This window comes from Nothoprocta perdicaria, unplaced genomic scaffold, assembly GCF_003342845.1.
Source record: "Nothoprocta perdicaria isolate Ctin4 unplaced genomic scaffold, notPer1 scaffold_44, whole genome shotgun sequence".
Taxonomy (NCBI): Eukaryota; Metazoa; Chordata; class Aves; order Tinamiformes; family Tinamidae; genus Nothoprocta; species Nothoprocta perdicaria.
In genome coordinates, this window is record NW_020455688.1 from 1,319,925 (window position 1) to 1,345,370 (window position 25,446).

The 25,446-nt window shown below is 45.8% G+C and overlaps 1 protein-coding gene across 1 annotated transcript in view; it reads right to left on the bottom strand.

The window, feature by feature from the left end:
- Positions 1 to 463: 463 nt before the first annotated feature.
- The window catches only part of SLC2A13 (solute carrier family 2 member 13), a 125,038-nt gene continuing 100,055 nt past the window's right edge, over positions 464 to 25,446 (bottom strand). Inside the window, exons 8-10 of the mRNA XM_026046380.1 lie at positions 6,797 to 6,918; positions 6,531 to 6,683; positions 464 to 5,407 (exon numbers count right to left, since the gene is read on the bottom strand). Of these exons, the coding sequence (XP_025902165.1) occupies positions 5,181 to 5,407; positions 6,531 to 6,683; positions 6,797 to 6,918 (502 nt within the window). The 3' untranslated portion in view covers positions 464 to 5,180. The remainder of the gene's footprint in view (positions 5,408 to 6,530; positions 6,684 to 6,796; positions 6,919 to 25,446) is intronic.

A 25,446-nucleotide genomic window follows, 5' to 3' on the forward strand; every position in this document is an offset into this window, starting at 1 on the left:
CGCGGCCCCCAAGGCTCCCGGCTCCTCTGTCCCAACCCCAGCGGCGCCTCTGGGCCCTCCTTGGGCCCCCCCATCTCCCAGCGACTCCGGTAGCCTCGTCCCGGCCCAGGAAAAGGGCAGGGAGGGTGGCCGGGAAGGGCCCCTGTGCCAAGGGCAGCCTCCTAGGGCGGCACTCGAGGCTTTCAGGGAATCCTCCAGGAATAAAGGGAGATCAGTGTGTCCCTAAGGGGCGGCCATCACCACGGGGCCGCTCTCTGGGCTGGAGGCACCGTTCACGACCAGTCTTCTTATCACTTACCACATTTCAGGTCATTGTTCTGGGCAAGGGCATCCTGCGGCTCCGAGCACGAGAACAAAGAAAAATCTGGGACAGATCCTGTACTTAACTATCTCACCTTTTATTTTGTTCATTTACACTTCTGGCACTGACAATTCTTTGAAGATAGTTTCATGTAAAGACCAAACTTCAGGAAAGCAATCCGAACAGAAGTCAATTAACTAAGTTACAGCACTTATGTTTCAGAAAATGTACAACACTTCCATACATTACAGGCTCGAGTGGCTGCGGGAGGAAATGGCACAAACCTGATGTTGTTAAGGAATAACTCGAACGGACAATTTGACAACCGGTTTTGCCCAGACCTGCTTTGTGCGGAATAAAGTCCCATGGATCCGGGATCAGAGCCGGCCCCACGGCATCATGCGCCTGTTCCTATCCAATCCAAAGTCCTGCTACCAGTTTGGTCCCTGGTCATGTTGTAGATGTTCCACGCAGGGTTTATCCCGGGAAGATGGATTTGGTCCCCAGTCACGTTTCAGATGTTCCACGCAGGGATTATCCCGGGAAGATGGATTTGGTCCCCGGTCACGTTTCAGATGTTCCACGCAGGGTTTATCCCGGGAAGATGGATTTGGTCCCCAGTCATGTTTCAGGTGTTCCACGCAGGGATTATCCCGGGAAGATGCGGTTGGGGGCTTGCAGGAGGGAGAGATGCCAGAGGAAAAGCTGCCGTGTGGGCAGCGCAGCCCCCGCTCCGCCCGCATCCCGAGGCTCCATCCCGCATCCCAAGGCTSCATCCCGCAGGACGAGGGAAGTCCCGGTGGCGGTTGCACATTCACCCCCCTCCAAGGTCTGCAGACAGTTTAAGGCAGTGGAGAAATCGCCTCTATCGGGACCCGTCCCCAAGTCGTGTTTCATCTGTGAGCAACGCACGTTACGCACAGCCCTCACTCGGCGGCGCTCGCCTTGGATTTATTTGAATATTCGGAAACGTCAAACCAAATTTTGAAAAATTCCATCCAAAGGAAGCTGAGGGGTGTGAGTGAACCACGCACCACGTCATTCCGGTGTCACTTCCCTTCGGTGCAGTGTAAGGAGAGGGGGATTCCGACGGGCTCCAGATGCCGAGGGCCGGTTCGGGGCCAGCTCGCCCTGCCATGGATGGGCTGTATGGAAGGGGACACGGGAACCCCTTGGAGAAACGGGCGGGATGAACAACAGGCCGTTTGTCACGCGAGCAGGTCACGGCGGCTACAGCAGGTTCTCATACAGGGAACTCCGGAACACCATTAACACCCGCGTACAAAACACGACAGTAATGAGCATTGGCACATAAAAAACTCCTCCTCTATGTGAAAACATACACAAAATAGATAGTTCTCAGACTTGCAAAATCGATATAGAGTTGCCTTGAAGGAGTCTGACCCCCAGCAGCACAAACAACAACATTTGTTGAACAACGTTCACCTAGATTTTACTGTGCTGACGTTTTTGACACTGCCACAACGGAGACGCCGTGGCGGGCGATGCCGAGCTGCGCTGCAGGCRAGCCAGAAAAACCACGCCGAGTTCCGCGCGGGAAAGGGCGGCTTGGGAACCCCCCGAGGACAAGTCCGTCACTCGGCAGGCAGCGGCTACATGTAAGCTGTAAATGTTACCCGCAATAAAAACACATGTTGCCGTAAAGCACGCGCTGTGGGATGAGCTGCTTCTGGCCTGGTGCGCGCCGCTCCCGTGCTCCCAGCGCCGAGCAGGGGCGTTTGGATAGCCTGGCTCCCGAAAACGTGCCCGGACGGACAGCGTGGTCGGCGCAGGGTGCGGAGCGGAACTCGYCCTCCTCTCCGGCTGCTGTCCGAGGGCCGCGACGACTCTGCCCCTTCCTGGCCCAGCCCCTGAAACCCGCGCCTGGGGCGCTGCAAAGGGATTTCACAGGGAAAAACACATTCCCTTCCCAAGCTTTGGAGGGGGGACACCTGCCATGATGTGTGTCCGGCTGTCACCGCCGGACGCCGGGGCCCGGCTCCGCTCCGCCTTCCCAAGCGCCCCTGTTCCCGCCTCCGAAAACTGCCTTTGGGTCAGCAGCCGACACCGGGAAGGGACAGGCTGCAAATTACCTCAAATAAAAAACCCTTTAGAATTTCAAAMCGGGTAACAAACTACTAGAAGTGCATTAAATTACAAAGGTTAAAAATACATCCGGAATTGTTCCGTTCACGCTCGCTCTTGGACCAAGATAGCGAAGAGCATCGGGTGTAGGAAAATACCTGGGACTGTGGAACGTAACGGAGAGGCAAAACTCCTGGCCCGCTGTGGAAGCAGCTCTGCGAGCGCCGCGGCGCGCAGCAGACCCGGACGGAGGGTGCCGGCCGGCTCCACACCTCCCGCAGAAAGCTCCCATCCAAACCGTGTTGTGCTTAAGTACCCCGTTTATGCTACTTCAGGAACGAAAACCCTGTCGTAAGGAATTGTTCGGCTACATCGGACTTTCCGCCTTTGATCTGGAATGTTGGGAAGTCGACCTCTAGCAAAATCTCTTAAAACTTAAAATATGCAAAAAAATATAAAAAATCTGTTGCAAAATAGAAACATTTATTTAATTTTCTTCACGCACTAGAAATGTCCCCAGATCCTAAAAATAAAACCCTAATTGAGTAAGATTCATTTCAAGTATTGATTTGATCTCGTTTCTCTCGCACGTGACGCTCGGTGTTACCGGGTGTTCCTAAGGGCTGGAATGTTGTCTCTGGGAAAGCGGCCCTAAAAGGAAGAYGGAAGCCCAGCGGTTTGGGGTGGGAAGGAGGGAGCGAGGACGAGGAGCCGGTGCCTCTGGCACCCTGCACTCCAATGCAGCTTCATGCCCTGGCCTGAGCGCCCAAGGGCAGCCCCGGCGAGAGCCCGCTGCGCCCGTCCCGCTCCAGATCCCGCTTGGGCTGCGCCCACGGCSGCGGCTCCCGCTCCGGGACCTGCCCCAATCCGGCCCGGAGCCGGGTGCCAAATCCCGGCGTGCGAAACGCGGCTCCCTGCGCTGCTCCGGACCCTGCGGCTCTTCCCAACGAGGCCCTCAAAGACGGATCTTTACAACCTCCATAACCTGGACCCCCTGGACCCTGCGGCATCCTCGCACACCACGGGTATCCCTTGCTCCCAGCTCAGGCGCTGCCCTTCGGGAAGGCTTCCAAGGGGATCTGGCCCTACCGGAGACGCTCTGCAGCGGCTCTGGCGGGAGCTGCTTTCGGAGACCGGGACGTTTCCCACAGCTGCTGCTCGGGAGCACAAACCTGCCGTGCGCTTAAAGGAGAGGGTCGCTCTAGGGCTGCGGATCCGGCTCCCGCTGCGCTCCGGGCGCTCCGTGCTCCCCGCGGCATCCGCAGCTCCCTGGCCTACAACTTCCCCCTCTATTCCAGCCAAACTGCAGGGGGGGCTTTAAAAGGCTCCTTCGAAAAATATTTCTTCAATTAATCAAGTGAAAAAGACCCCAAACGCACCCCAATCACACACCCCCATCACTGAAGTTCAGTAATCAAACAGAGAAGTAACCYGCCCCGTGCAGCACAGTGCCAGGCTACACCACGTTTCACCATTGCAACAACAAGGAAATCCATATATTATCCCCGAAAAATAATTTGGTAACGAACGTCCCGTTTCCTTCTCATAGTACTTTTACATTCAAAGTGTTTTTCAGCCCAAGAAAAGCCCACCAATGGTAGCCACAAAAGCGAATGGACCCAATAATTTTTCACCTTTAAACAATGAAAATAACTATTTTTACCACAAAAATGGGGAACGGGCTATAGGCAGAGGGGGGTTTTCACATTCTTTCACAAAGAAATTATCTCAAAGGTAAGAGTTTGAATATCCAGTGCTTTCAAACTCACACCTCTGAAGAATTAAAGCAGTGAGGCAAGGAGAAAACACATCATATTTTATGCAGAAGCATAAAATTCAATTTCCAAGGCAAGTAATCATGGCAGGTGAGCAAACACCATAAAAAATTTTCATTGCCATGCTGAAGGCAGCCACCTTGATCTCTGTGCCTGGCATTTTCTTGACAACTTTGCAAGGCTCCCATAAGGCAATGAATAATGTGGGCTACAGGCTCCCGTGCAGGGCTAGTGTTTGCTGCTCAGATCCAGAAGCCCTCAGATCCAGAAGCCCATGGGCACCTGAAGGGACCACCTGCTGGATSCTGCTCACGTCAGCTGAGGGCAGCGTCATCGCTCGGGAGCGAAGGGCTCAAGAGGAGGGACCTCAAAACCTGCCCCTGTTTCTCGTGGCCCACCACACTTCACGTTCAGGACCAGGCACACCCCCAAATGCAAGAAAAGGGCGACAAAATTAATTGATTCCCAGCGAAGTGATGCCTCTGTTTGGCACTTGGCTCCCTGCTCCTCTGCACGGGTGGCCAGGTCTGGGTGCTGCTTTGCTGCTGCCCAGAGGTGATTTTGGCAGCTGCTCTCCCGGATGGCTCCTGCTGCGTGACCTGCCTTGGGACACCCTCACCCCACGCTGGGAGCACGGCCCTCTCCTCCTCATCCCACACCAACGTCTGTCAAAATTCCTGCAGCTTTTGTCAGTATGGAAGGTAAGGAGAAGCACTGACYGTCCCGGGGAGCCTTCCCTGCTCCCGGGGCACAGGGCACCTCGCACGGAGCAACAGCTCCCGCTTCCTTAGCTCACATCACCAGGGAATTTGCTCGTTTCTGGAAGCCATTGCTTTGAGTTATCAAGAAAACACCGGCACCTCGAGCTGCCTCCCGGAGGGAGCGCTTCCCAATACAAAGGCRTTTGGAACTAGACAGTAGAAAGGAGAACCAGACCAGAAGCAGGGCAGTGAGGTCACCAAAGAGCTGCTCTTCCCCCAGAAGGCTTTTAAATGATTAAATGCATCAGCAGCTGAAAATTATTCCACATCAGAAGCGTCGTTGTCAGAAAGATGGTAATTACTCCCCTTCACCCGAATGTACTCAATGTACCTCCCTTCATCAGACTCTGCCGTGCCACACGTACAGAGCCTGCTCTCAAACAGAGATTCAATTTCCTCCAGTTTCTTCCCTTTCGTCTCCGGAAGGCAGCCGTAGATGAAGACGAGTCCCAGGCCGGCAAATCCTGCGTAGAGGAAGAAAGCTCCTGCAAGAGAAAGCAGGGAGCAGGTTACGTCGCTTCCCACCCTTTCTGCTCCTGTGGAACAAAGGAAGGGCAAAAGCAGGAGGCTGCTCTTACAAAAGGCCTTTGATAGCTGGTGAAATCTGTATCATATCAGCAAAACACCGAACATTTTGATCACGGATGCAGGGGGAAGATTGCTTTATACATCACTTGGTCACAGAGCAAATTAACGGAAGCAATTTTGCTTCACCTGGAAGGTAAGATAGATCCTTTTCKGGAAAGTCATTCTGCTGTTAAAATAAACAGCAATTAAATCACTGCATGCCCACTGAYGAGAAAGGTGTCAACAGCAAGAACTTCTATCGTTCCTAACAGGAGAGGACACAACCCTCAAAAAAGACTCTCAAAAAAACTCTGATAGAAAGAAATAATCAGGAATAAAATAACGCTTGTGACTCCCCCACCTAATTACTATGTAAAATTCCTCTGCAAAGAAAATCAGCACTGAGATTAAGGCTGTTCCCCTGCATTGCTCTGCTTAGCTATGGACCTAGGGAAGGTCCCTGAGGAGTGTCCGGAGGGATGACTCAAAGGAACTGCCTGGCACGGCTGCTCAAGGCTCTGCACTGCACCAAGGGGCAGGTCACAGCAGCTCGGGCTCAGCTGGATGTAATTGAGAGCCTTGCACTGGAGTCTCTCCCCAGACTCCAGCAGCCAGGACTCAATCAGCAGCGCCTCCAAGAGCACGGCTATTTCTGCAAAGAACGTCTGCTAATGGCCTCAGGTGCCACTGCAAATGGAAAACTGCAGATGCTGCACTTCTTTTAAGTGGAAATGGGCATATTTCAGAAAGTTAAAAGCCTTTTTTCCATTTCCATGCTTTCAGCAAGGACAGAAAGAAATGGTTCTTACGAAAACAAGATGAAAATCTACGATCCAGGCAGGTCCTATCAGGTCTCTAGCCCCACTGTCCATGCCCRGCTTCTTTGCATTGGCAGCTGGAGTTTTCCAGAGCAAAACAAGGAAGGGGCCCAGGCTGTGAGGAAAAGCGAGGCCCCAGTGGACACGCTGCCCCCATGGCCGTGTTGCCCGCRGCCCCACGGCCTGTGGACACACTGCACTGTGCACCCGAGGCCTCCCTTACCGTAGTAGGTGAGGAACTCGGCCGTGTGCAGGAAGGTCAGCGACACGAGCACGTTGAAGAGCCAGTTGACGCCGGACGAGCAGGCGTTGCCGGTGCTCCGCGCCCACAGCGGGTAGATCTCCGAGTTCACGGTCCAGGGCATAGGGCCCATCCCTAGGAATGAGGAAAAAAAAGGATCAARCCTGGTTTAACACCCAGCCTCATGGCTCAATATTTTAATTCTGCGCTTTTTTAAACTTACTCTGGGAAAATAAACATTTGCTTACCAGGTGCAAAGAAAACCAGGTATAAAATAAGGCCCATAAGAGCTGTCCATGAGTATGGAGTGGGGCAGAAGTTGTACGCCCAAAATAAATCCTCCTTTTTGAACACGGTTTCGTTTGAGCACCTAGAAGAACAATATGAGAAGTGAGGCTGAACAATTTTCAGAAAAATCTGTGATATCTCAATACAGTACTTGGTGTCCTCAAAACCTGATAAAAGTGACTTCAAGATGAAAATAGATGCATCCCTGTTAGTTTATCATGATTTGAGCCCTGTTCTACATGCAGAGGTGTGCTTTACAAATGACTTTTTTGGCTGCACGACCTTAGGCACAGGAGCAGGTGGAACATCCCTGAACTTAAGCACTTGGCTGGTAGTGTCAGATCTCGTTCAAATGAACAGTTCCTGCCACACACGGGCAGTCCTTGCAAAACTGGTGAGACCATTCACACACTGAATATCACACAGTGCAAGGAGAGCTGCAGCAGCAGGACCCCGAGGTCAAGATGCCCCAAGCCTGAAGCATTTAGGTCGAGTGGAAGTTGGTCCTGAACTCATTGGTGTCACTTGAGGATTCATCAGTACTGCTCATGGAGTGGCCCAAGGTCAGGTGAACTTAGCAGGAAAGGAGGAGGACACTTTTCTTCACAAAAGCTTAGAATAAGCAAGTTCCACAGCTTAGAAGAAGGCAACGTTTCTAACTAGACAGTAAAAAGACGATGACAACCAGAACTAAACCAGGACAGGGCTATGAGACAGAAAGTGATTTTATTCCAAGGACTGTGTAGAAATTACAGGTTTCTAGAATAATAGATTCAAGACAAGTTATTCTCAGTCAACTGCCACCATTATAACATGTTTTAAAAGGACAATGACAACTTATTTCATGTAATAAATTTTATTATGTCAAGGGACAAGAGAAAGTAACTGTAACTCCAGTAATTTTTCAGCTGCAACAACTTCAGCTGCTACAGGTGAAAATGGGAGTATTTTCAGGAGAGAGGACACCAAAAACCGGAGCTTCAGRTAGACACCACCTTTTCTTAAGCAATGTTATTTATTTGAAGAGAAGAAAGCAAATCTGTCAGGGTTACGGTTTCCAGATTAGTTGAGTATTTATGTGAAGAATATGATCCTCTAATGTCAGACTGCAGGAAAACCAGAATGAAGTGGCCTAAAATGGGTGACAAATCATGGCTGGGTGACAAATACCGAGATGGCAGAGCATGACACACCTACCAGCAGACCCGTCACCACTACAAAAGTTGGCTTTCAAAAGCATATTCCAATATATTCCATATATTCCAATATTTTTCTCCTCTGATTTAGGAAACAGCCACCCAACCGCAGGCTGGCAATGAATGCTATTAAGCAGCAGGAGTCTCTTCTCAGGTTGGAGTCTTCCTTTTCTTGGCATGAAGGGATCAACAGCCATGGAAAGCAGAACATCACCGGGAAGTTCCAAACAGACTCAAATCCAGCGTCAGGACACCCGGATGGCCAAAATTCAAATACACTCAGAAGGCAGAGGGACAGAGAGAACTTTTAATCCAGTGAATCCTGGGAAAAGGCACATGTGAAACCACTGCCAAACCCTAACACTGGCTTTAGCTGAGGGGAGCCCCAAGACTGTAAGTGCCACATTGTGACTGGCCATGCAGAGCCTCAGGAATCGGAGACACCAAAGGCTCCAGTCTGGAAAGGATTCTGCCCCTTCTTTCAGCCAAGGAGCCTGCTGCCATCCCTGCTGTTTCTTCCTCTTGCTTCTAAAATCGCTGCAAGGTCCTTCTTATGTCACTTTGCTGGTCCGTGGCTTAGCTCAGCATCACCTCTGACAGCTGGGCAGGGATGAGTCCTTATCAGTGTGAACCCTGAGCGACTTGCCCGGCGCCGCGGGTCCCTCGGTGCACACGGGGAAATCCGAGCGCGGTCACAAACGCGCTGCTGTGYCACGCTGAACTGACAGCTTCGGAACTACTCTTTGCTCAAATGCACAATTCTTTTCRTGCTAAGGAAATGGTGCTCAAAACATTTGTTTCTTAACACCGGGTGGCACAAAGAGCTCCTCCACTCACCTGTGTGGAGCCGCGTGCTTTGCCTTTGCCGTGCTGGGAGATCACAGGGTCCTCAGCGTCCCACGCTTTCTACAGCTGCCCGTTTGCTTCCTCCCCTGTTGCTCCARTTCCTCTGCAGGTGTCTGCTCGTGAATCCAAGCTGATTATCATTTCAAGATGTCTGGATGCTGAAATGGGTTTCCCTGTTGTGTCCAAGCTGGATCAGCAGCTCCCTCGGAGAGGAGCCTAGTGCTTTTTCTCATTTTTTACAGTAAATAAAGATGTACTCAGGTTATTAACTTGTATCTCTCTCGCTAACTAACCAGCCTGCTGATTCAGACACAGGCGCCAGGCGGTCTGGGTGCTTCTCTCCCCTCCCTGCTCTCCCCAGCATGTCCCGCTATGGGCAGAGTGGAACACAGGCTCCAGGAGGGATGAGCAGATGTCTCAAAAGGCTCCTGTTGCTGCAGCCCCCGAGCTGCTYGCCGTGGTCTGTCAGGAACCGAGCTGGAATTCTGCTCCAAGGAAGCAGACTCATGGACAAACGCCACATCCAGGAGAGGAAGAGCACCCGAGACCCGACCCAGTGCAAGCCCTGCAGGAACGAACCTCTGGGCTTTGCTTATCCCTCAGCAGCGTGGGGCACTGACGAGGAGCAAAGACACCTGCTTTGCTGGAGCCTTGTGCTTCTGGATAGCCACAGAAATAACACTCCAGGACCACGTGCCTAGATGTTCAAGCACAGTTTCTGTACAATTCTRCTGCTATTATCCTATTTCTACCAAATATATTATTTTGCTAAAGGATATACTATTAAGTACCGCATAACATTCCGAATTTGATCCTGCCTGAAGGAAATAACTATGCTTGGGAAATGTATAAGCAGCTACCAAGCTCTTCAGAAGAATTTGGTAGATAAAATTCCATGTAAATAACTTAATAAGTAGTCAGGAATCAACACAAAGAAATTGTAAATAAGAATGTGCTGGGTAATTGTCATATTGGTATAAACTGCCAAGACCTACCTAATTTCTTCTGAATTTATTCCAAAGTGAAAACATACTAGTATTATATTAAAACCCTTTAACATGAGTTTCTTTCATTATATGTTTTCAACAGGTCGTTTACAAAGCAATTTTGCTCTAATTAATGAAAACCAAAYGTTGGCAAGAGGAGCCACTTTTAGCAGCTGATCTGAAGAATTCTGCTAAGTGTAAATGTATCAGAACAGCTGTACATAATAACACATAATGCATTATTATATATTTCATTTCATCATCCAGAGCCCATCCCTCACCGCTTAACAGTSTGCAGTGACAAGCCCCAAAGGTCTGCTCACCACCCCTTCAAAATACCATTTATAGTGGATTAAAAACCAGGCTTTTCTACGTCATCTGAACGTTACTGTTAACAAGAACAGCAGGAAACAGGATAAGGCCTTTTCCTGGATAATCAAAATAAATTTTCCCTAACACCGGAGCCAATTTGGCCGTAGAACAATTTTTGAGTGCCATGCTGGAAACAGCAAACTAGGGCAATCATTGGGCTGGACACAGCAAACACCAAGTTAGCCAGCACACGGAASGGACCTGATTTTCTAATTTTCTGCTGATTTTTTCTCAAATTTCTGCTAATTTTTGCTTTGCTGTCGAGTGAGGAATGTGTGGCTTTAAAGATAGGGCTGCTGTGGCAATTAAATGTTTCATCCTGAACAGTTCATATATTTTTAATATGAAACCTGCTGGCTTCTCATTGTCATTTAAGCCCTTCAGACACATCCTGAATGGATTTAAATGAAAAATGCTAAAAGGTCAAAAACTCAGATCAAGTCAGTCTAAGGAAATAAATTACATCTAAGGAAAATCACTAATCTTATCACTTATGTCCTTAAAATGCTTGATAGAATATGCATATCTCAGAATTATGTCTTCTTCTCTGCGAGGAAATTTAACAGCAGGTTCTGCTGGTATGCAAAGATTTTACATTTAATTCACAGTTTTACACTGATCCCCTATTGCTTTGTTCCAACAAGGGTAGAGCTACTCAAGGACTGTTATTAAGCCAAACTTCTGTGTCTGGGTTATAAAGACGATGATTATTGACAATTTCCAACTCCGTCCCCAAAGTAACACAAATTTTTAGGTTTAAAGAAATCTCCTGGTGTAACAAGGTCCCCCTAAGGATGGAGGGCCCAGAAGAGCTGCTCAACAGCAGTTGCTGCTTGGTCTRAGAAGAGTTTGGTGGGAGATGCTTGGGAACACCTAATAAAAGTATCTATCCATGAGCAATTAAAGAGTCTGTTCCTTGATTGTGGGGTTAGTTTGCACAATCGAAGTCAGCCCTTCCAGCTAAAAATACTTTATTCTCTGTTGTGCTGCTGTGTCACAAAATCTATTTCAGGGGTCTGAACTGTCTTGAAATTATTTAAAGGAGAGAATTTAATGAGGAACAATTTAGCTGGCTAATAATCCAGGGATAACGAGACATCCAGCTGAAGGGAACTTTGACAAGTGCAAACCTGTGTCTCTGCACTAARCACACCGGGTTGCCTGTTTTCCATCAACATTTTTCACGGACAAGAAGCTTCCTCTCCTTGTCCAGCTTTTCCCACCCACTGGAGTAAGCCACAGTCACAATATTATCCACGCAAACGCCAAGGCTCTGCCAGTCTCATTGGGACAGACACCCACTGCTCCCTTTACTGATGACTTCTTGTACGTATTCCGTGTAACAACCCCATAAAATTCCAGCTTTTCCAAGCCAAGAGGGAGTTTGAAGACCGCTTCATTATTTAAAGTGTTCCGAGCTTAAAAAACAGAACAAACAAACCGAGTTTTTCTGCTAATACTCCAACCTTTCACCTCTTGGTTTGCAGACTCACRAAGGTTTCTCTTTTGTACAGCACCTGAAGTTTGCTGGCTACGTGGCTTCTGAGCACAGATTCTTCTAAATCATTGTTTATTTAGCCCGTGTTGTTAAGCTTACACAGTGACAGGGTTCTTCAAGCTGATGATAATGCAAAATGGTAGTGTTGGTTCCTGAGGGCTCTTCAAATACGAATCAATATTTCCTTAACTTTCCTAAACCTTTTTTCCTAAACATTTCCTAAACACTGCACCCTCAGGAACAACTTCTGTTTCTCAGAGAAGACTCCCTGAGATTCCAAGCCTCTCTGGAGATGTCTGTATCCACTGCTTTCGTTTCATAGTTCATGTATAATCGAGCAACACATCATCTGTTTAAACTGATGCTGCTAAAAACAGGCAGATAAAACTTCTTATGTCAGGCGATGACAACCGAAGAAAAAAAAGACAGAAAGAGAGAGAGAAAGGGAGAGAAYGAGAGAACAAGAGAAAGGGAGAAAGGAAGGGAGAAAGGGAGAAAGAAAGGAAAAAAGAGAAAGGGAGAAAGAGAGAAAGGGAGAAAGAGAGAAGGAGAGAAGGAGAAGGAGAAGGAGAAGGAGAAGGAGAAGGAGAAGGAGAAGGAGAGAATGAGAAAAGGAATGAGAGAAAGAGAGAAAGAAATCGAAAATAACAAACAGATGCGGCTTTGAAAATGTATCCAAAAGACCTTCTGTGAGACCTTTGCTAACCTTCTTAGCACAGAGACCAACAGCATTTTGGGACAGTCACTGCACCATTTTGCTAACACTCCCAAGCTGCTTTAAAAATACTAGCATGAAACTCAGAAAAATAGATGAGAATAAGAAGAATAATTATTAAACAATGGTAAATAAGAAACCTCTGCCACCTCCACTAACTGCTGATGATCTTGAGCACCAGTTAAAACTGGTGCTCAAATTTGAGCCCAACACTTGTCCGTGTTTCTTAGGAGAAAATATTCCATAAAGACTAGAAACTAARAGACTTTTACTGGCTAATAGTTGCAATAATTGCAGCTGTCCAAAATATCTTAAAAATCTTCAATTGAAGAGCCAAAAGCCGTTTCTTCCTCCAAACAATGCATTCCAGTCAAATAAGTTTAGTAGCTGCTAGTATAGGCTAGAGAAATAACAAAAAGAAAATAAGAATCCTCTTCCCAAGTTGAGTAACTGGCAATTCTTATTCTGCATCTGGGAAATTAAAAACACATATTCAAAAATAATTAGAAAAATAAGACAGAAGCTTGGCTGCCTTACCCATTCCTGAACTGGAGAGGTGAGAAAAACCTTCCTTGCTGTGTGCTGTAGGACTGTATTTCTGCATTTCTAATAGCATTTCATACAAAAATGGGTATTTCTTAGAGATTTGTTTGGGGTCAGTGTGTCACATATACAGAAATAATAGTCAATTATATTGCTCATTAATAACATAATTTTAATTATAGTTATACAATTAATTATATTTTGGAGGTAAATTATTACTTCTGAATTACAATTTAAATTACAATTATTTTAAATTACAATTAATTAATTAAGATTAATTATAAAATACAATTAATTATATTTTAGAAGTCAATTATTCACATTCAGCACCGTTTCCCTTACTGGTTGCTTTCTCCTTTATCTTCTACTTACGAAAGAGAGAACTGTACAGACTTCCAACATCTGAAATCAATTCTTCCACCACTGTACAAATCTTGTTAAATTAAGAAAAAAAATCACTTAATATCTCTTTAATCCAAGCCAAATGCCTTACTGAGATAGTTTCTTCATGGGAATAACTGTCTGTGAGAAAGAGCTGCCTTCGTCAGGCCCCTCAGCCCTGCCAGAATAGGCACCCACAGTATTTTTATTATGCTGTTCTAATGTAACTGCCTCTGACTGCCTGGACACAGACACATATACATTTTTCTTAATATTTAGCTAAAATTCTTCAAAGTGATTTCGCTCAAGTATTTGTATTGCCACTCTTTGAGAAAGCGCTGCTTTGCAGCTGCAGCTGAAATCACCCAACGGAGCGCTAGAGGGATTTGATTCGATATGAAGAGATGGAGAATAGATCAGGAAATGATGACAGTGCTCAGCTGATACGGTCTCTGCAGACAGAGGCTCAGGTTGGGATGGGCTTCTCTTTGATACAGCTCTATCTATTCCCAAGTCCACAGTGCTGATCTTTCAGAGCCCCTTCACATGACACCCGTGCTCTCTGAGACCTGCTGCCTTTTCCATGGCTCCAATTCCCCACTCTTCTGTCACGCCACAAACGTTTCAAGCTCCATTTTTCATCGTATCTCCCAGGAACTAGCAGGGATGGATCTGTGCTATCCACCAGAATACTGTCACTCGGATTTATCTCCTCTTCTAGCTCCTGCTTTCCTTACCTTGGGAACAAGACTCGGAACAGAGCAGCGGTTCCAGCTGAAGTTCAAGCCCTGCAAGGCCAGAGCTGAGGTCTAATGACTACTGCAGTCATTAGGCACAACCTTGGGCCCCTCTCAGACACAGCTCACTTAATAAGCAGGAAAAGAAAAATACYAGGTCTCTGCTATAGGACATACCATTACATTAATCACACTAGATAGTGATTGATTTATTTTTTTTCCAGATTTTTTCTCTACTGCCCTATAAGTAGCAGATGGTAATAAAATTGTCAGGAAATGACTGATGCATCTGTGCTCCCACGGTGCTTTATCCCAATCCTAATTCCGATTCTGCTCGGACACACCTGCTTTCCTCCAATAAAAATTAAAAATAACTAGCAATAATTAAATTATGTGATTGCAGAGTTCTGTCAGGAGCAAATCATAAATAGCTCAGATTTTGTATTAATAATATGCAATTGGGGTGAGGACTCATAGAGCTATGAAAAATCATCACCATCATCTGTTCCTGTAACAAGTGACTAACAGCTCTGCCTACAGAATGTTAATGGGCAGAATTCAAAATTAAATCTCCCCAAAATGCAGGATCCTACTCAGTGCTGAGCACGAGCCTAACACCGCTGTCCTTCCATGCATTCCCACCCGGGCTCTGGTCGGCTATCTTCATCACTGGATAAGCAGGTCAGAGCTTCAAACTCTGCTGCTTTGTGCTTCTTCCTAACACTGGACATTTTCAGACCCCAAATAGCTGACAGTACAGCATTAGCTATTCAGTGTAGAGAAAAAAAATGAAGATAAATGGCTTATATATTTTATCTTTCTGTGAAAAACTTCAAAAYGTCCCCAATTTTTAACCAGAAAAATTAGATGAGACAGGGAAAAAAAAAGAGGGGGGGGGTAAAGAAGCATCATAGATTAGAAATTTGTTTGGTTAGAAACGTGTTTGGTTTAGTTAAAAATGATTTGGGGGACAATTTTCATGGGGGAAAATAGATTATTTAAAGTATTATTTGCAATTTTATATTAGCCTTGAAGAAAACGGGCATCTCATTAAAATACTTTAAATAAAATCCTCAACTATCTAAACACATTACTGCACCCGCTGAGAACACCAAAGTCCAATATAAACTCACAAATAAGCCTCGATCGAGGACTGTATTTAACAGACAGCAGGCAGGAGAAAAGAAGGTTTGATTAATACCCAGCTAAGGGCTTCACATTTGAAACAGCTTGAAACCATAGCTGCAAAAATCAGATGTGGTGCTGCCAGCAGGGGAGCCAGGACAAAAAATGGATTCATTCCACAGACCCAGAAGACTGCTCTGGGGCTTTAAAATGTATAATTCAGTAACACCTAGAGCTGTTAGTGATATTTCTAGGAGACTCATATATGAGGGTACACAATAAATAAACAGAACATGACATCTGGTAATTATTTCTGGATGGATTCTTGCTAAAACCCAGTAAATGCTTCAGAGAGACATTTCTGTGGAAGCACAGAAACCCGTCTCTGTTCTATCTTTTTAATTCATTCTGAAAGTCTTTTCCCTATTGAAAGTATGACTCACTTATTAGCTTGCTACGTTGCTATTTAGTTGCAGAAATTGTTTCTCCAAAATAGCAGAGAAAGCTTCCCTGGAACTGCAGGTCATCCAAGGGCAAAGTTACAGAAAGGTGCCACTAAAGCAGGCGTTGCAGGTACCACTAAAGCCAAGTGTTGTCATGAGAAGGCAAGAATTTCTTTCTGCAACTTTAAAGACCTCCCTGCACCTTCTTTGCAAGATAAGGAACATGAGAAAGCACTAATGGAAGAGCACATGTGTCTGCAAAGCCCAGAAGACAACAGGAGACAATCCCAAGGCAATGTGCCCCCTTCCCTCCCAGGGCATATTGCAAGGGGGACTGCAGCCCAACAGTTACACTTTGAGGACCCAGACTTCCAATCTTTTCTCCTACTTCTTGGTTGGTGGCGTGTGGAATGTTTGATCCGATGGAAAATAACACCATGGACCATAGCAGGATTCAGTCCAGTGGTGCTCACTGACATATTCCTAGCACACCCCTTGGGCTTGGGGCTCAATAAGGAATCGCTGATCTGTTCTGCCAGACTGACTCTCCARAGAATTCCAGGGATAAGCCCAGTGTTGCCTGGCTTCTCAGTGACCCTTCAACTCCTGCTGCTCCACATTTAGCACATTTAGGTTTTTGGGGTTTTTCTGCTCAGAAATTATGAGTCATGAGTGGCTTTTTTTCCACGTCTCAGACCTCCCGGGGCTGGTGCAAAGCTCCACGCTAAATCACCGCAGGGATGGGAGAACRGGACGTGAAGCTTCTAGCTTCTGTTTCCAGAACTAAAAGCATTTTGTCTTGTTGGTTGTACTACCTTGCAATATATATATAATTAAGTTACTGAAATAAATTGTTCTGAAGATTATGATGCCCAATGCAGCTATGCATGCTACCAAATAGAGCATTTTTGAATTTTAAAGGAGAGGTTACACAATATTTACATGCTTTTCTTTCCCCTTTTTTTCCCCCCTGATTTTACATACTTAACACTTACTGGTTTTAAAGCTCTTGTGATTATAACAGGCATATCAACCAGCTGTCTGTTTGGTGTAGAAATATCATTTCCATCCCTGCCAGCCAGAATAAGCCTTTGTCTTGTTTTCATTCAGACAACTCMATTAACAGCCTAAAAAGTGGCTGGGCGTAGGGGCTAACCCCCAGCCCAGGAAGGCACCAGGCTATCAGGTGCCGACCGGGCTCAGTTTCTCCAGAAAGTAGTGACTGAGATGAGAACTGCAATGGTTTTCGTGTGTGTGTTTGGATGGGGAAGGGCAGGAGGAAGGGGGATTTGACTTTCTGTGCGAAATAGTGCCATGTGGCCCAAACCTCATTCTGGGCATCCAAATACATAAGAAATTGTACTTCTGTAGTGAGAACATAAAATTATGAAAATGGAAAACGAGCACATACTGTGCAGAAGATATCAGTAAATTGCTTCCTTACTACCAGAAGGTAACAGTAGATCACATATTATTTTTTATTGTTTAGTCACAGAGAGTAGGTAGTAAATATTCTACRGTATCAAGATGATAATCTTTCTGATCATTTTTAGTGTTTAATTAATTGTGGCTGTGATCTGGTTTTATCAAGTTGTCTAAACATCAATATAGTCACCCTAGCTTGCTAATATAAAATCAGAACCTCTCAAAATCACAGGGCGTAATATTTMATTAGTAATAAAAGTACCAATAACAGCGATTGAGATGTGATACTCTGAACAACTTCCCTTTAAAATATTACTAGCAAAAGACTTTGAGCGTTGTGTGCATGAGGCAATTAAGACTATTTTATAAACTGCAGACTGATGTCAGTGCAAATAAGGAAATTTTTACTCCATCAGTCAAGGAACTATAAGAGAGATTGAGATCAAAATGTTAGACTTTTGAGGTTGAGGAAGACAAATCCTGTCTATTCTGCCTAATTTTAGTTGCACTGAAAGGAAATCTCTGCTCATGCTTGTGCCATTTGCCCTGTGTTAGCAATGCCAGCAGGTGCAATGGGTGCAAGCTGAAACCCAGGCAGCTCCATGTGCATGTGAGGAAGAGCTTGTTTGGTGTGAGGGTGCCAGAGCCCTGGCCCARGCTGCCCAGGGAGGCTGTGGAGTCTCCTTCTCTGGAGATCTTCCAAAGGCGCCTGGATGCCGCCCTGTGCCCCGTGCTCTGGGTGTCCCTGCTGGAGCWGGGGGTTGGACTAGGTGATCTCTAGAGGTCCCTTCCAACCTCAACCATTCTGGGATTCTGGGATTCTGTTACCAAGTGACTGTCATGGGCATCTGAAAGTCATCACTTCAGCTAGCATGGTCAAATGTAATTTTAATCTATGGTCAAAGGCACCAGAGACAGTGAAAGCACAAATGCTCTMATAGCTCAGGTGACTCTCCTGCTCTCCTGCTAAGGTGACTTAGCAGGAATATTGACTGGAAGTTCATGCAACTACCCACAATGAAGTAGGCTCTATTTTCATCATACAACCTTATTTTATGAAGTCCTCCTAACACTCCATAAAGCAATAAATTATATTGCTTTATGTCTTTACATCTACAAAAGGATTGTGAAAAATACTGCTCTTGCGTTGAAATCTGCTATATCAAAGTGTCAGAGACAGCAACATGTTAARTCAAATAAAAATAATAAAAAATATTAAAAAAAAAAGACCAAAGCTCAAAACACAGACTGGAAATGCCGACACAATTAGCACAAGTTAATAGATGTGAATGGTAAATATTATGGGTTCAATTCAGAATCCCAGAAGTTTCTTTCTGAAGTGCCAGCCCTARAGCCACAGTCAGATGAAGGCTCCTGCAGGAAGGGAACCCGGGGAAGGTCACAGCGGGGCTGCAGTTGCCCCACAGCTGCTTGGAAGTCAGCTCATTTGCCACCAGCACCTCACGAAGCAGCCCCTGCAAAACTGGCACCGGGCAGAGCGGCCTTCGCAGGGCACCCACAGCTCCTGAGTCACATTCAGACACGTTTCAATACAACCCCAACAGAGAACAAATTCTTTATCTTCTGACATTTCCTCTGAGATCAAGAGGAAAGTAGGAAGCACAAACACTTAGCAGAATTTGCCCTTTTGCTGGCAAAGGATGAAAAGTAGCAAGGAGCAGAGGTCACAGCAGCACTGCAGTCAGTACCTCACTTTTTTAGCTCTTCCCTGCTGTATCCAGTTCTTAGTTACTGACATATATAAAAACTTCCTATTTTTACATTACTAGTAATAATCTTCTTGGCCAAATCAAACTCCCTTCTATCCGAGCACTAAATTGCTCATTCAGCTCCTGCAACAATAACAGACACAAACGTCACAGTCTAACTGCTCCCAGTATTTCTGACACCGCGTTTCAAATCTGTCCAGACCAAAAAAAAWGGAGAACGTATATTTATTGTGTTATATAATAATAATAAATCAAGAAAGGCTATTTTTAAAAACGTTTTTCTCTTTCTAAAATAGCCTTTTCCCTGTTTCCAGAAGGTGGCAACATCTCTGCCTCCAGAACTCACAGAAAGTCCCGCTTCCCGAGGGAGCAGCAGCGTCACCTTCGCCTCTACTGAACAGCAGGGACAGGGCCACGAGCTGAATTAAACAACAGAGTGATATAAGCAACAATCCCTGAAGTGTCAGCCTGGCAAATTCACTACAAAGCATTAATTTTATAATAGAAAATGGCCCCCCAGCAGTATTTTTAAAATATTCAAAGCTCACTTCTTAAAAGACTTTTTTCTCATGCTCAATTTGTGAGAACTATTTCATAYGTGGCGTCATTCTGCCTTCTTTTGTGTATGTGGTCGCAAGACATGTGAAATCTAATTCAGAAAATACAGGACTGATAAGAGCTGCTATCACTGTAAACTTCAGGTACTGAGTCCTTGACTATTACATGATGAGCTCAAGGTCTGGGATTGTACATGAGAAAAAGCAGAAATTCTTCTCTTATTTTCCATGGCCTTAATTGTACTTCACAGAAGGACTTTTGAACTACAGTTATTTTAACAAGAAAATGTGCAAAACGGCAATGTAAATCGTCCGAATTATAGGTCTTAGCAGCTAAATAATCGTGCAGCATCTCAAACTCATCTCTCATATCATTTATGCAAAGCTAACATGACAGCTGTGGAAGGCTACAGAGAAAAACAAAATAAAAGTCTGTGCAGGGAGAAGTCTATACACCCGTCCCCAAAAGTGCCCCAGTGTTCAGAAATACAACCTGCCATGTAATGGATGCCCATTTCTTAGTCCTTATTAACAGACGAGCTGAATTCAAATCAGGTCATGACTTTAAGGCAAATGAAACAATCATTCCAGCTCAGCCTGCGCCAGCGAAGGATTGATGTCACCGCCTCCACTCGCAGGGAAACAAGCCACGCATGCAGACAGCACATACAGGAATTTATATGAATGAAACTCATCAAACACACTGAATACAAAAATGCTGAGCAGTCCTAATGCCAAAATGTGTGAACTTTTATCCGTCAGAAAGAAGAAAAGGACAAATCTCTGGACAAATTTTCACTGTTTTTAGAAGGGAAGAGATTATAATCTTTACTGTATCGCAGGGTGGCATTATTCAAGAATTATTTACTGTGGAATAAAGGAACATGAAATATGAAATATACAGAAGCTGTTAAATATAGAAGACCCTGTAAGAGGGATTCTATGAGAATTAGATTCCCTTATCTTCAATCCTGCTGAATGCTCTGTATCAATCAATTAATACGTGTTCTGGGGAGGGGAAAAAGACCATTTGCCTTCTAGTCCCACCTCAGCTCACCACAGAATGGTRGAAACTCGCAGAAATCTTCCTTTTTCAACAGGATGCAAAGGGAATTAAAATCACCCAAGCATCTTCTTCCCTGGACCMTTTTCAAGTGAGGACAGTATCGATTCAAGCATGTTCCCATTTAGATAACCGTAACACAATGTTTTCCTGACACAGAACAGCCTTTTAGGATATTTTACCTCAAGGACCACTTTGGCTTTTCTATTCCAGTTACATCAACGCTGTAGCATTTGAAAGAGCTGCTACAACATCTGGAGCTTAGCCCTGTCAGAAAGGATCAAATCTCTCTCCTCTCCCTTGTTTGCTGCAAGAATAGCTCTTAAATAGCAATGTAGAAACAGGGTTCAATAACAAAACGCAGTACAAATGAACAAGGAGAGAACAAATGTACAAAAGATGTTTCAAGCCAAGCAGACCTACTTTAAAATCCTATTGTGTGCTGGAAATATCTCCATTTTGTCTTCAGCACAAACTAGGCATCTCCACAGTCAGAACAGTCACTTCATAGCAGGATTGATGCTACTTTTTTTTTGCTACTCAAAGAGATTTTTATCACCAGGATTACTGTGTAATAATTTATCTTTAAAATAAATTAAAAACAAGACTCCTCAGGGATTTTGGTAGGTTTGAAAAGATGAGAGTTAAAATTGGGCGGATTTTGCTACCTGCTCTTGCATTATCAAAAGCACAGACTTCACCTGTGACTGACAACACAATATTCTGCATCACATTATGCTTCTGTTCCTCTCTTCCTTATTAGCAGAGATGGCATTAAGATATGCATGCCAGATTTCTCAAGTTGCTCCTCTACCTCGCATCCCTAGCTCCCAAGAACCTCACCGTAAGGCTCGACAAACCCACAGTGTTTATGTTGTCTAAAATCCTCCCCTATCTCATAAAGACCTTATTCATCAGATTTGGGTTGTTAACAACTATAAACCATATCAGACAACTTTTTCATTTCTGGTTTTACATACTTCACTAATTTACATTAGACATATCTGTTATTAAGCATATTCCCCCAACTGGCTAGAAAAACAGCATTCTGCATCAAAACCCTGCTCTTCTGATTTCTACACTTACTGGYAATAGATGAGCATAATGAAAATTTAATTCCATTTGAAATAACAAGGATTTTGTTTTGCTTTCCTTACAACCCCATAAATAAATAAATCGATTAATTTAAAAGGAGCAAGTGAAACCCAATGTATTTAGAAAAATCTCATGTTCCTGAAGAAAACCTTTGCTGGTTGTTTGCAGCAGTCTCACCCGCTACGTGTTAGTCATTGGCGAGCACTGCTGAATTTCGTGTTCTCCGGAGCGCTCTCCCGGCCGGGATGGGAGCTGGGATGTTCCCATGGGACACAGCCACGCTGCGCTCCGACAAGGCAGCCAACAGGCACCGCTGGTGAGCGGGGCGCGAGGCTCGAGCGGGAGCTCGGGGCGCTCGTGGCCATGGCACAAACTCCTCCAACGGGAACCCTGGTGGAGCTGCTCCCTCACGCTGCCCCGGGAACTGGGACCCGTCCCTGAGATGCTTTGTGGGAGATGGTGGTGGCTAAGGTGGGAAATGGTGGTGGCTAAGGTGGGAGGTGGTGGTAGCTAGGGCAGGAAATGGTGGTGCCTAAGGTGGGAAATGGTGGTGTCTAAGGCAGGAAATGGTGGCTGCTAAGGCGGGAAATGGTGGCCACTAAGGCGGAGAGGTGGTGAAGGCTAAGGCAGGAAATGGTGGCCACTAAGGCCAGAAATGGTGGTGCGCAAGGCAGGAAATGGCGGCGCCCAAGGCTTACTGAGGTACGACTGACACCGCTGCCCCTCGGCAGGGGAGCGCTCAAGACGGGGCTGGTCACAGCAGGCCGAGCTGCTGCCCGGACTCTGGCCTCCTCTTCCTTCACTCGTCCTTGCATCAACCGAGAGAAGGGAGCCTTTCCTCACATTCATGAAAGCCAGACTCTCCAAGAATCATTAAGCTCCTGTGGCAGGAAGATGTTGCTCTAATAAAGTTAATAAAACGGACTGGGGAGAGCAGAACACTCAGCTCCTCTCCATTTACGGATTTCTGCTCCCAACTGGCCTCCTTAGGGGACTGYGGAGACCTGCCAGCTCATTTTGTGGACAGGATGACTTCGAGGCTTGCCTCTGATCTGCAGATTATGTTATTATTTCTTCATAATTGTTTACTGTAAAAAGTCAACATCTTCCTCTCAAAGGGAGACTGCTCAGAGTCACTCCTGAGAGCCTTTTAGCTCACAGCTGTARGCCTGCTGTGGTCTTGACAATATAATCATGTCAAGGTTAATGTCATGTCGGGGTACCATTAGTAGCTCCTTTCTTTGCACAGTTATTCTTTCAATTTACAGATAGTAATGTCATTTAAAGTTTCTCCTGAAGCCTTCTGGACTGGCCTTTACAGTTACTGCAATTGCCTGGCCAGAAGTTTGAAGGTTTCCGAGAGCTCCRTAGGAGGAGCAGCAGCTGTGGGAAAAGCCACATTTCCTGTGCTGAAACCAACCCCCTCCACATTCACCTCCAACGAGGAAACCGACTCTGTTGCTGATCTTTGTTAGGACACCTAAGCTTTATATTGTAATTTTTCCACTGCATTCCCATCTCTAAAACTGATTAAAAGTCACTTACCAACTTTGTGGTAATTTTATAATTCAGTGTTAATGAAGAAGGGACCTCTTAATTTAAAAAAATGGGCTGCTGTGGAATCAAACCAAACATATGTATGTAAACACGTGCTTATGGRAGCACATTATGTCTCTCATGCCATGTCTCAGCAGACAGCACGTCGGAGTGCTTCTGAAGTGCCTGAGCACCAATACAAAGCGACACGGTGGGATTAGGGCCTAGGATTAAGACTAGGATTAGGACTAGGATTAGGAGGAAGACCAGCATGGGTGATGCTGCAGSGGGGTGTCTGCTACAGACCATCTGAATGGGAAGAAGTTGACAGGGTCTTCTTCAGACAACTGGAAGAAGCTTCATGTTCCAAGGCCACGGTCCTCATGGGGGAGTTTAACCATCTTGGTATCTCTGCTGGAGGGACAACACAGCAGAGAACACTCAATCCAGAAGGTTTTTGGAGGGCACTGATGGCAACTTCTTCACGCAGGTGATGAAGCTAGAGARATGCTCTGCTGGTCTTCAAACTCTTGAACACGGAAGACCTGGCCAGGAATGTGAAAATTGGGGATAGCCTTGGCTGCAGCTACTACGAGATGGTGGAATTCAGTATCCTGCAGGGACGGAGTAGGGCAAAAAGCAGGACCACAATCCTTGATTTCAAGAAAAGCCTTTGGTCTGCTAGGGATCTGCTCRGAAAAATCCCATGGCATACAGCCCTGCATGGAAGAGGAGTCCAGGAGAGATGAAAGATATTCATGGATCACCTTTGAGCTCAAGAATGGTCCCAACAAGCAGGAAATCAAGCAAAAGCAGCAGGACACGTGCAGAGATGAACAATGAGCTCCTATCTAAACTTGAGCATAAAAATGAACCATAAAAGAAGTGGAAGAGCGACAGGTARCCCAGGAAATATATTGAGACACTGTCCAAGTTTGCAGGGATGGGGTTAAGAGAGCTAAAGCCCTCCTGGAACTGAAACTTCAAGGAACATGAAGGGCAACAAGAAAGGCTTCTACAAGGGCATGAGCACTGCAARCAAAGGTAGGGGAAGTGTGGGCCCATCTCTCAATGGGGCAGAGGCCCTAGCAATAAAGGACACAAAAAATGCAGGGGTGCTGAATGCCTTCCTGCCCCAGTCTTTATGGATAAGACCAGCCTCCAGGATCCCTAAGACCAGAGGGGAAATCTGGAACAAGGAAGACTTACCCTTGGTGGAGTAGGACAGGGTTATGGAAAACTCTTAAACAGACTGGGGATAGAGAAGTCCATGGGTCCTGACAAGATGCACCCACGAGTGTTGAGGGAGCTGGCTGATGTCCTTGGATATCTCTGAAATATCATGGCAATTGGGAGAGGTTCCTGCCCCATCTTTAAGAGGGGCAAGTAGGACTGCACTGAGAAAGAATATTCAGCTCTTCCTATTCCTTCTTCTTCTACAAACTGATCAATTTAAAAATATTCTTGCTAACTGTTCTGCAACCACCCTTTGTATGTCCCTCGGGCAGAACTGGAGGCAGCAAGATTTCCATATCAACAATTGTTCTGTGGACCGGTTCCTTAACAGCACGGGTACTGCCTGTGCCAGTGCACTGAACAAGATGCTCCCCACAGGAGAGACAGCCTTACGTAACTGATGAAACAAGAAATCCCTACTCCTTGCCTTGCCTGTGCGACTGCTCACAAGCACAGGTGTGTTACGCACGCAGCCGAGCACACTGCGCACGACTCACGCTGTTTCAAGGCCTGGCTTGGACTTGGTTAGATTTATTCTTACACTATTTCACTTGCGCTGTCCCTCCTGCCAGGGCTGCACAGTCTCCTATATTGGAAGGAAGCAAAATTCTATATTCTTCTTGAAAAACAGTCGGACAGTCTAATTGTCTCCCTGGGTTTCTATGACAACTGCTGCAACACAAACACCCGCACTGGCAGCCACAAGAGACTGAAATCTCGGCTTTCTTTCCTCCGTAACTTCCCAATTTAGAAYATGCTGTAACTGTGAATAAATATGATTAACTATAAACATAGAGGTGGTGTCTAATACACAAGGCTGGCATTGGGGAAGCCTCTTGCAAATAGAAATACATTACAGTATTTTATGATAACAGTCAAAACATTGCCTGTTGCATCCGTGTTATCAAATACCTGGGGATTGACTGCGAACGGTGCAAAGATATATATATATATAAAGAGAGGAGGGAATTTCTGTGTCAGCTTGTGAGGCTGCAGAGTGGGATCCTGATGCTTTTGAGGCAGTCTCACCTTGCTGGTGGGCTAAGCACTGACAGACGTCGGGGCCGTCGGGCTGCAGTGCTATGGGACTGCACACGCAGGGCTGCAGCGCTATGGGGCTGCACAC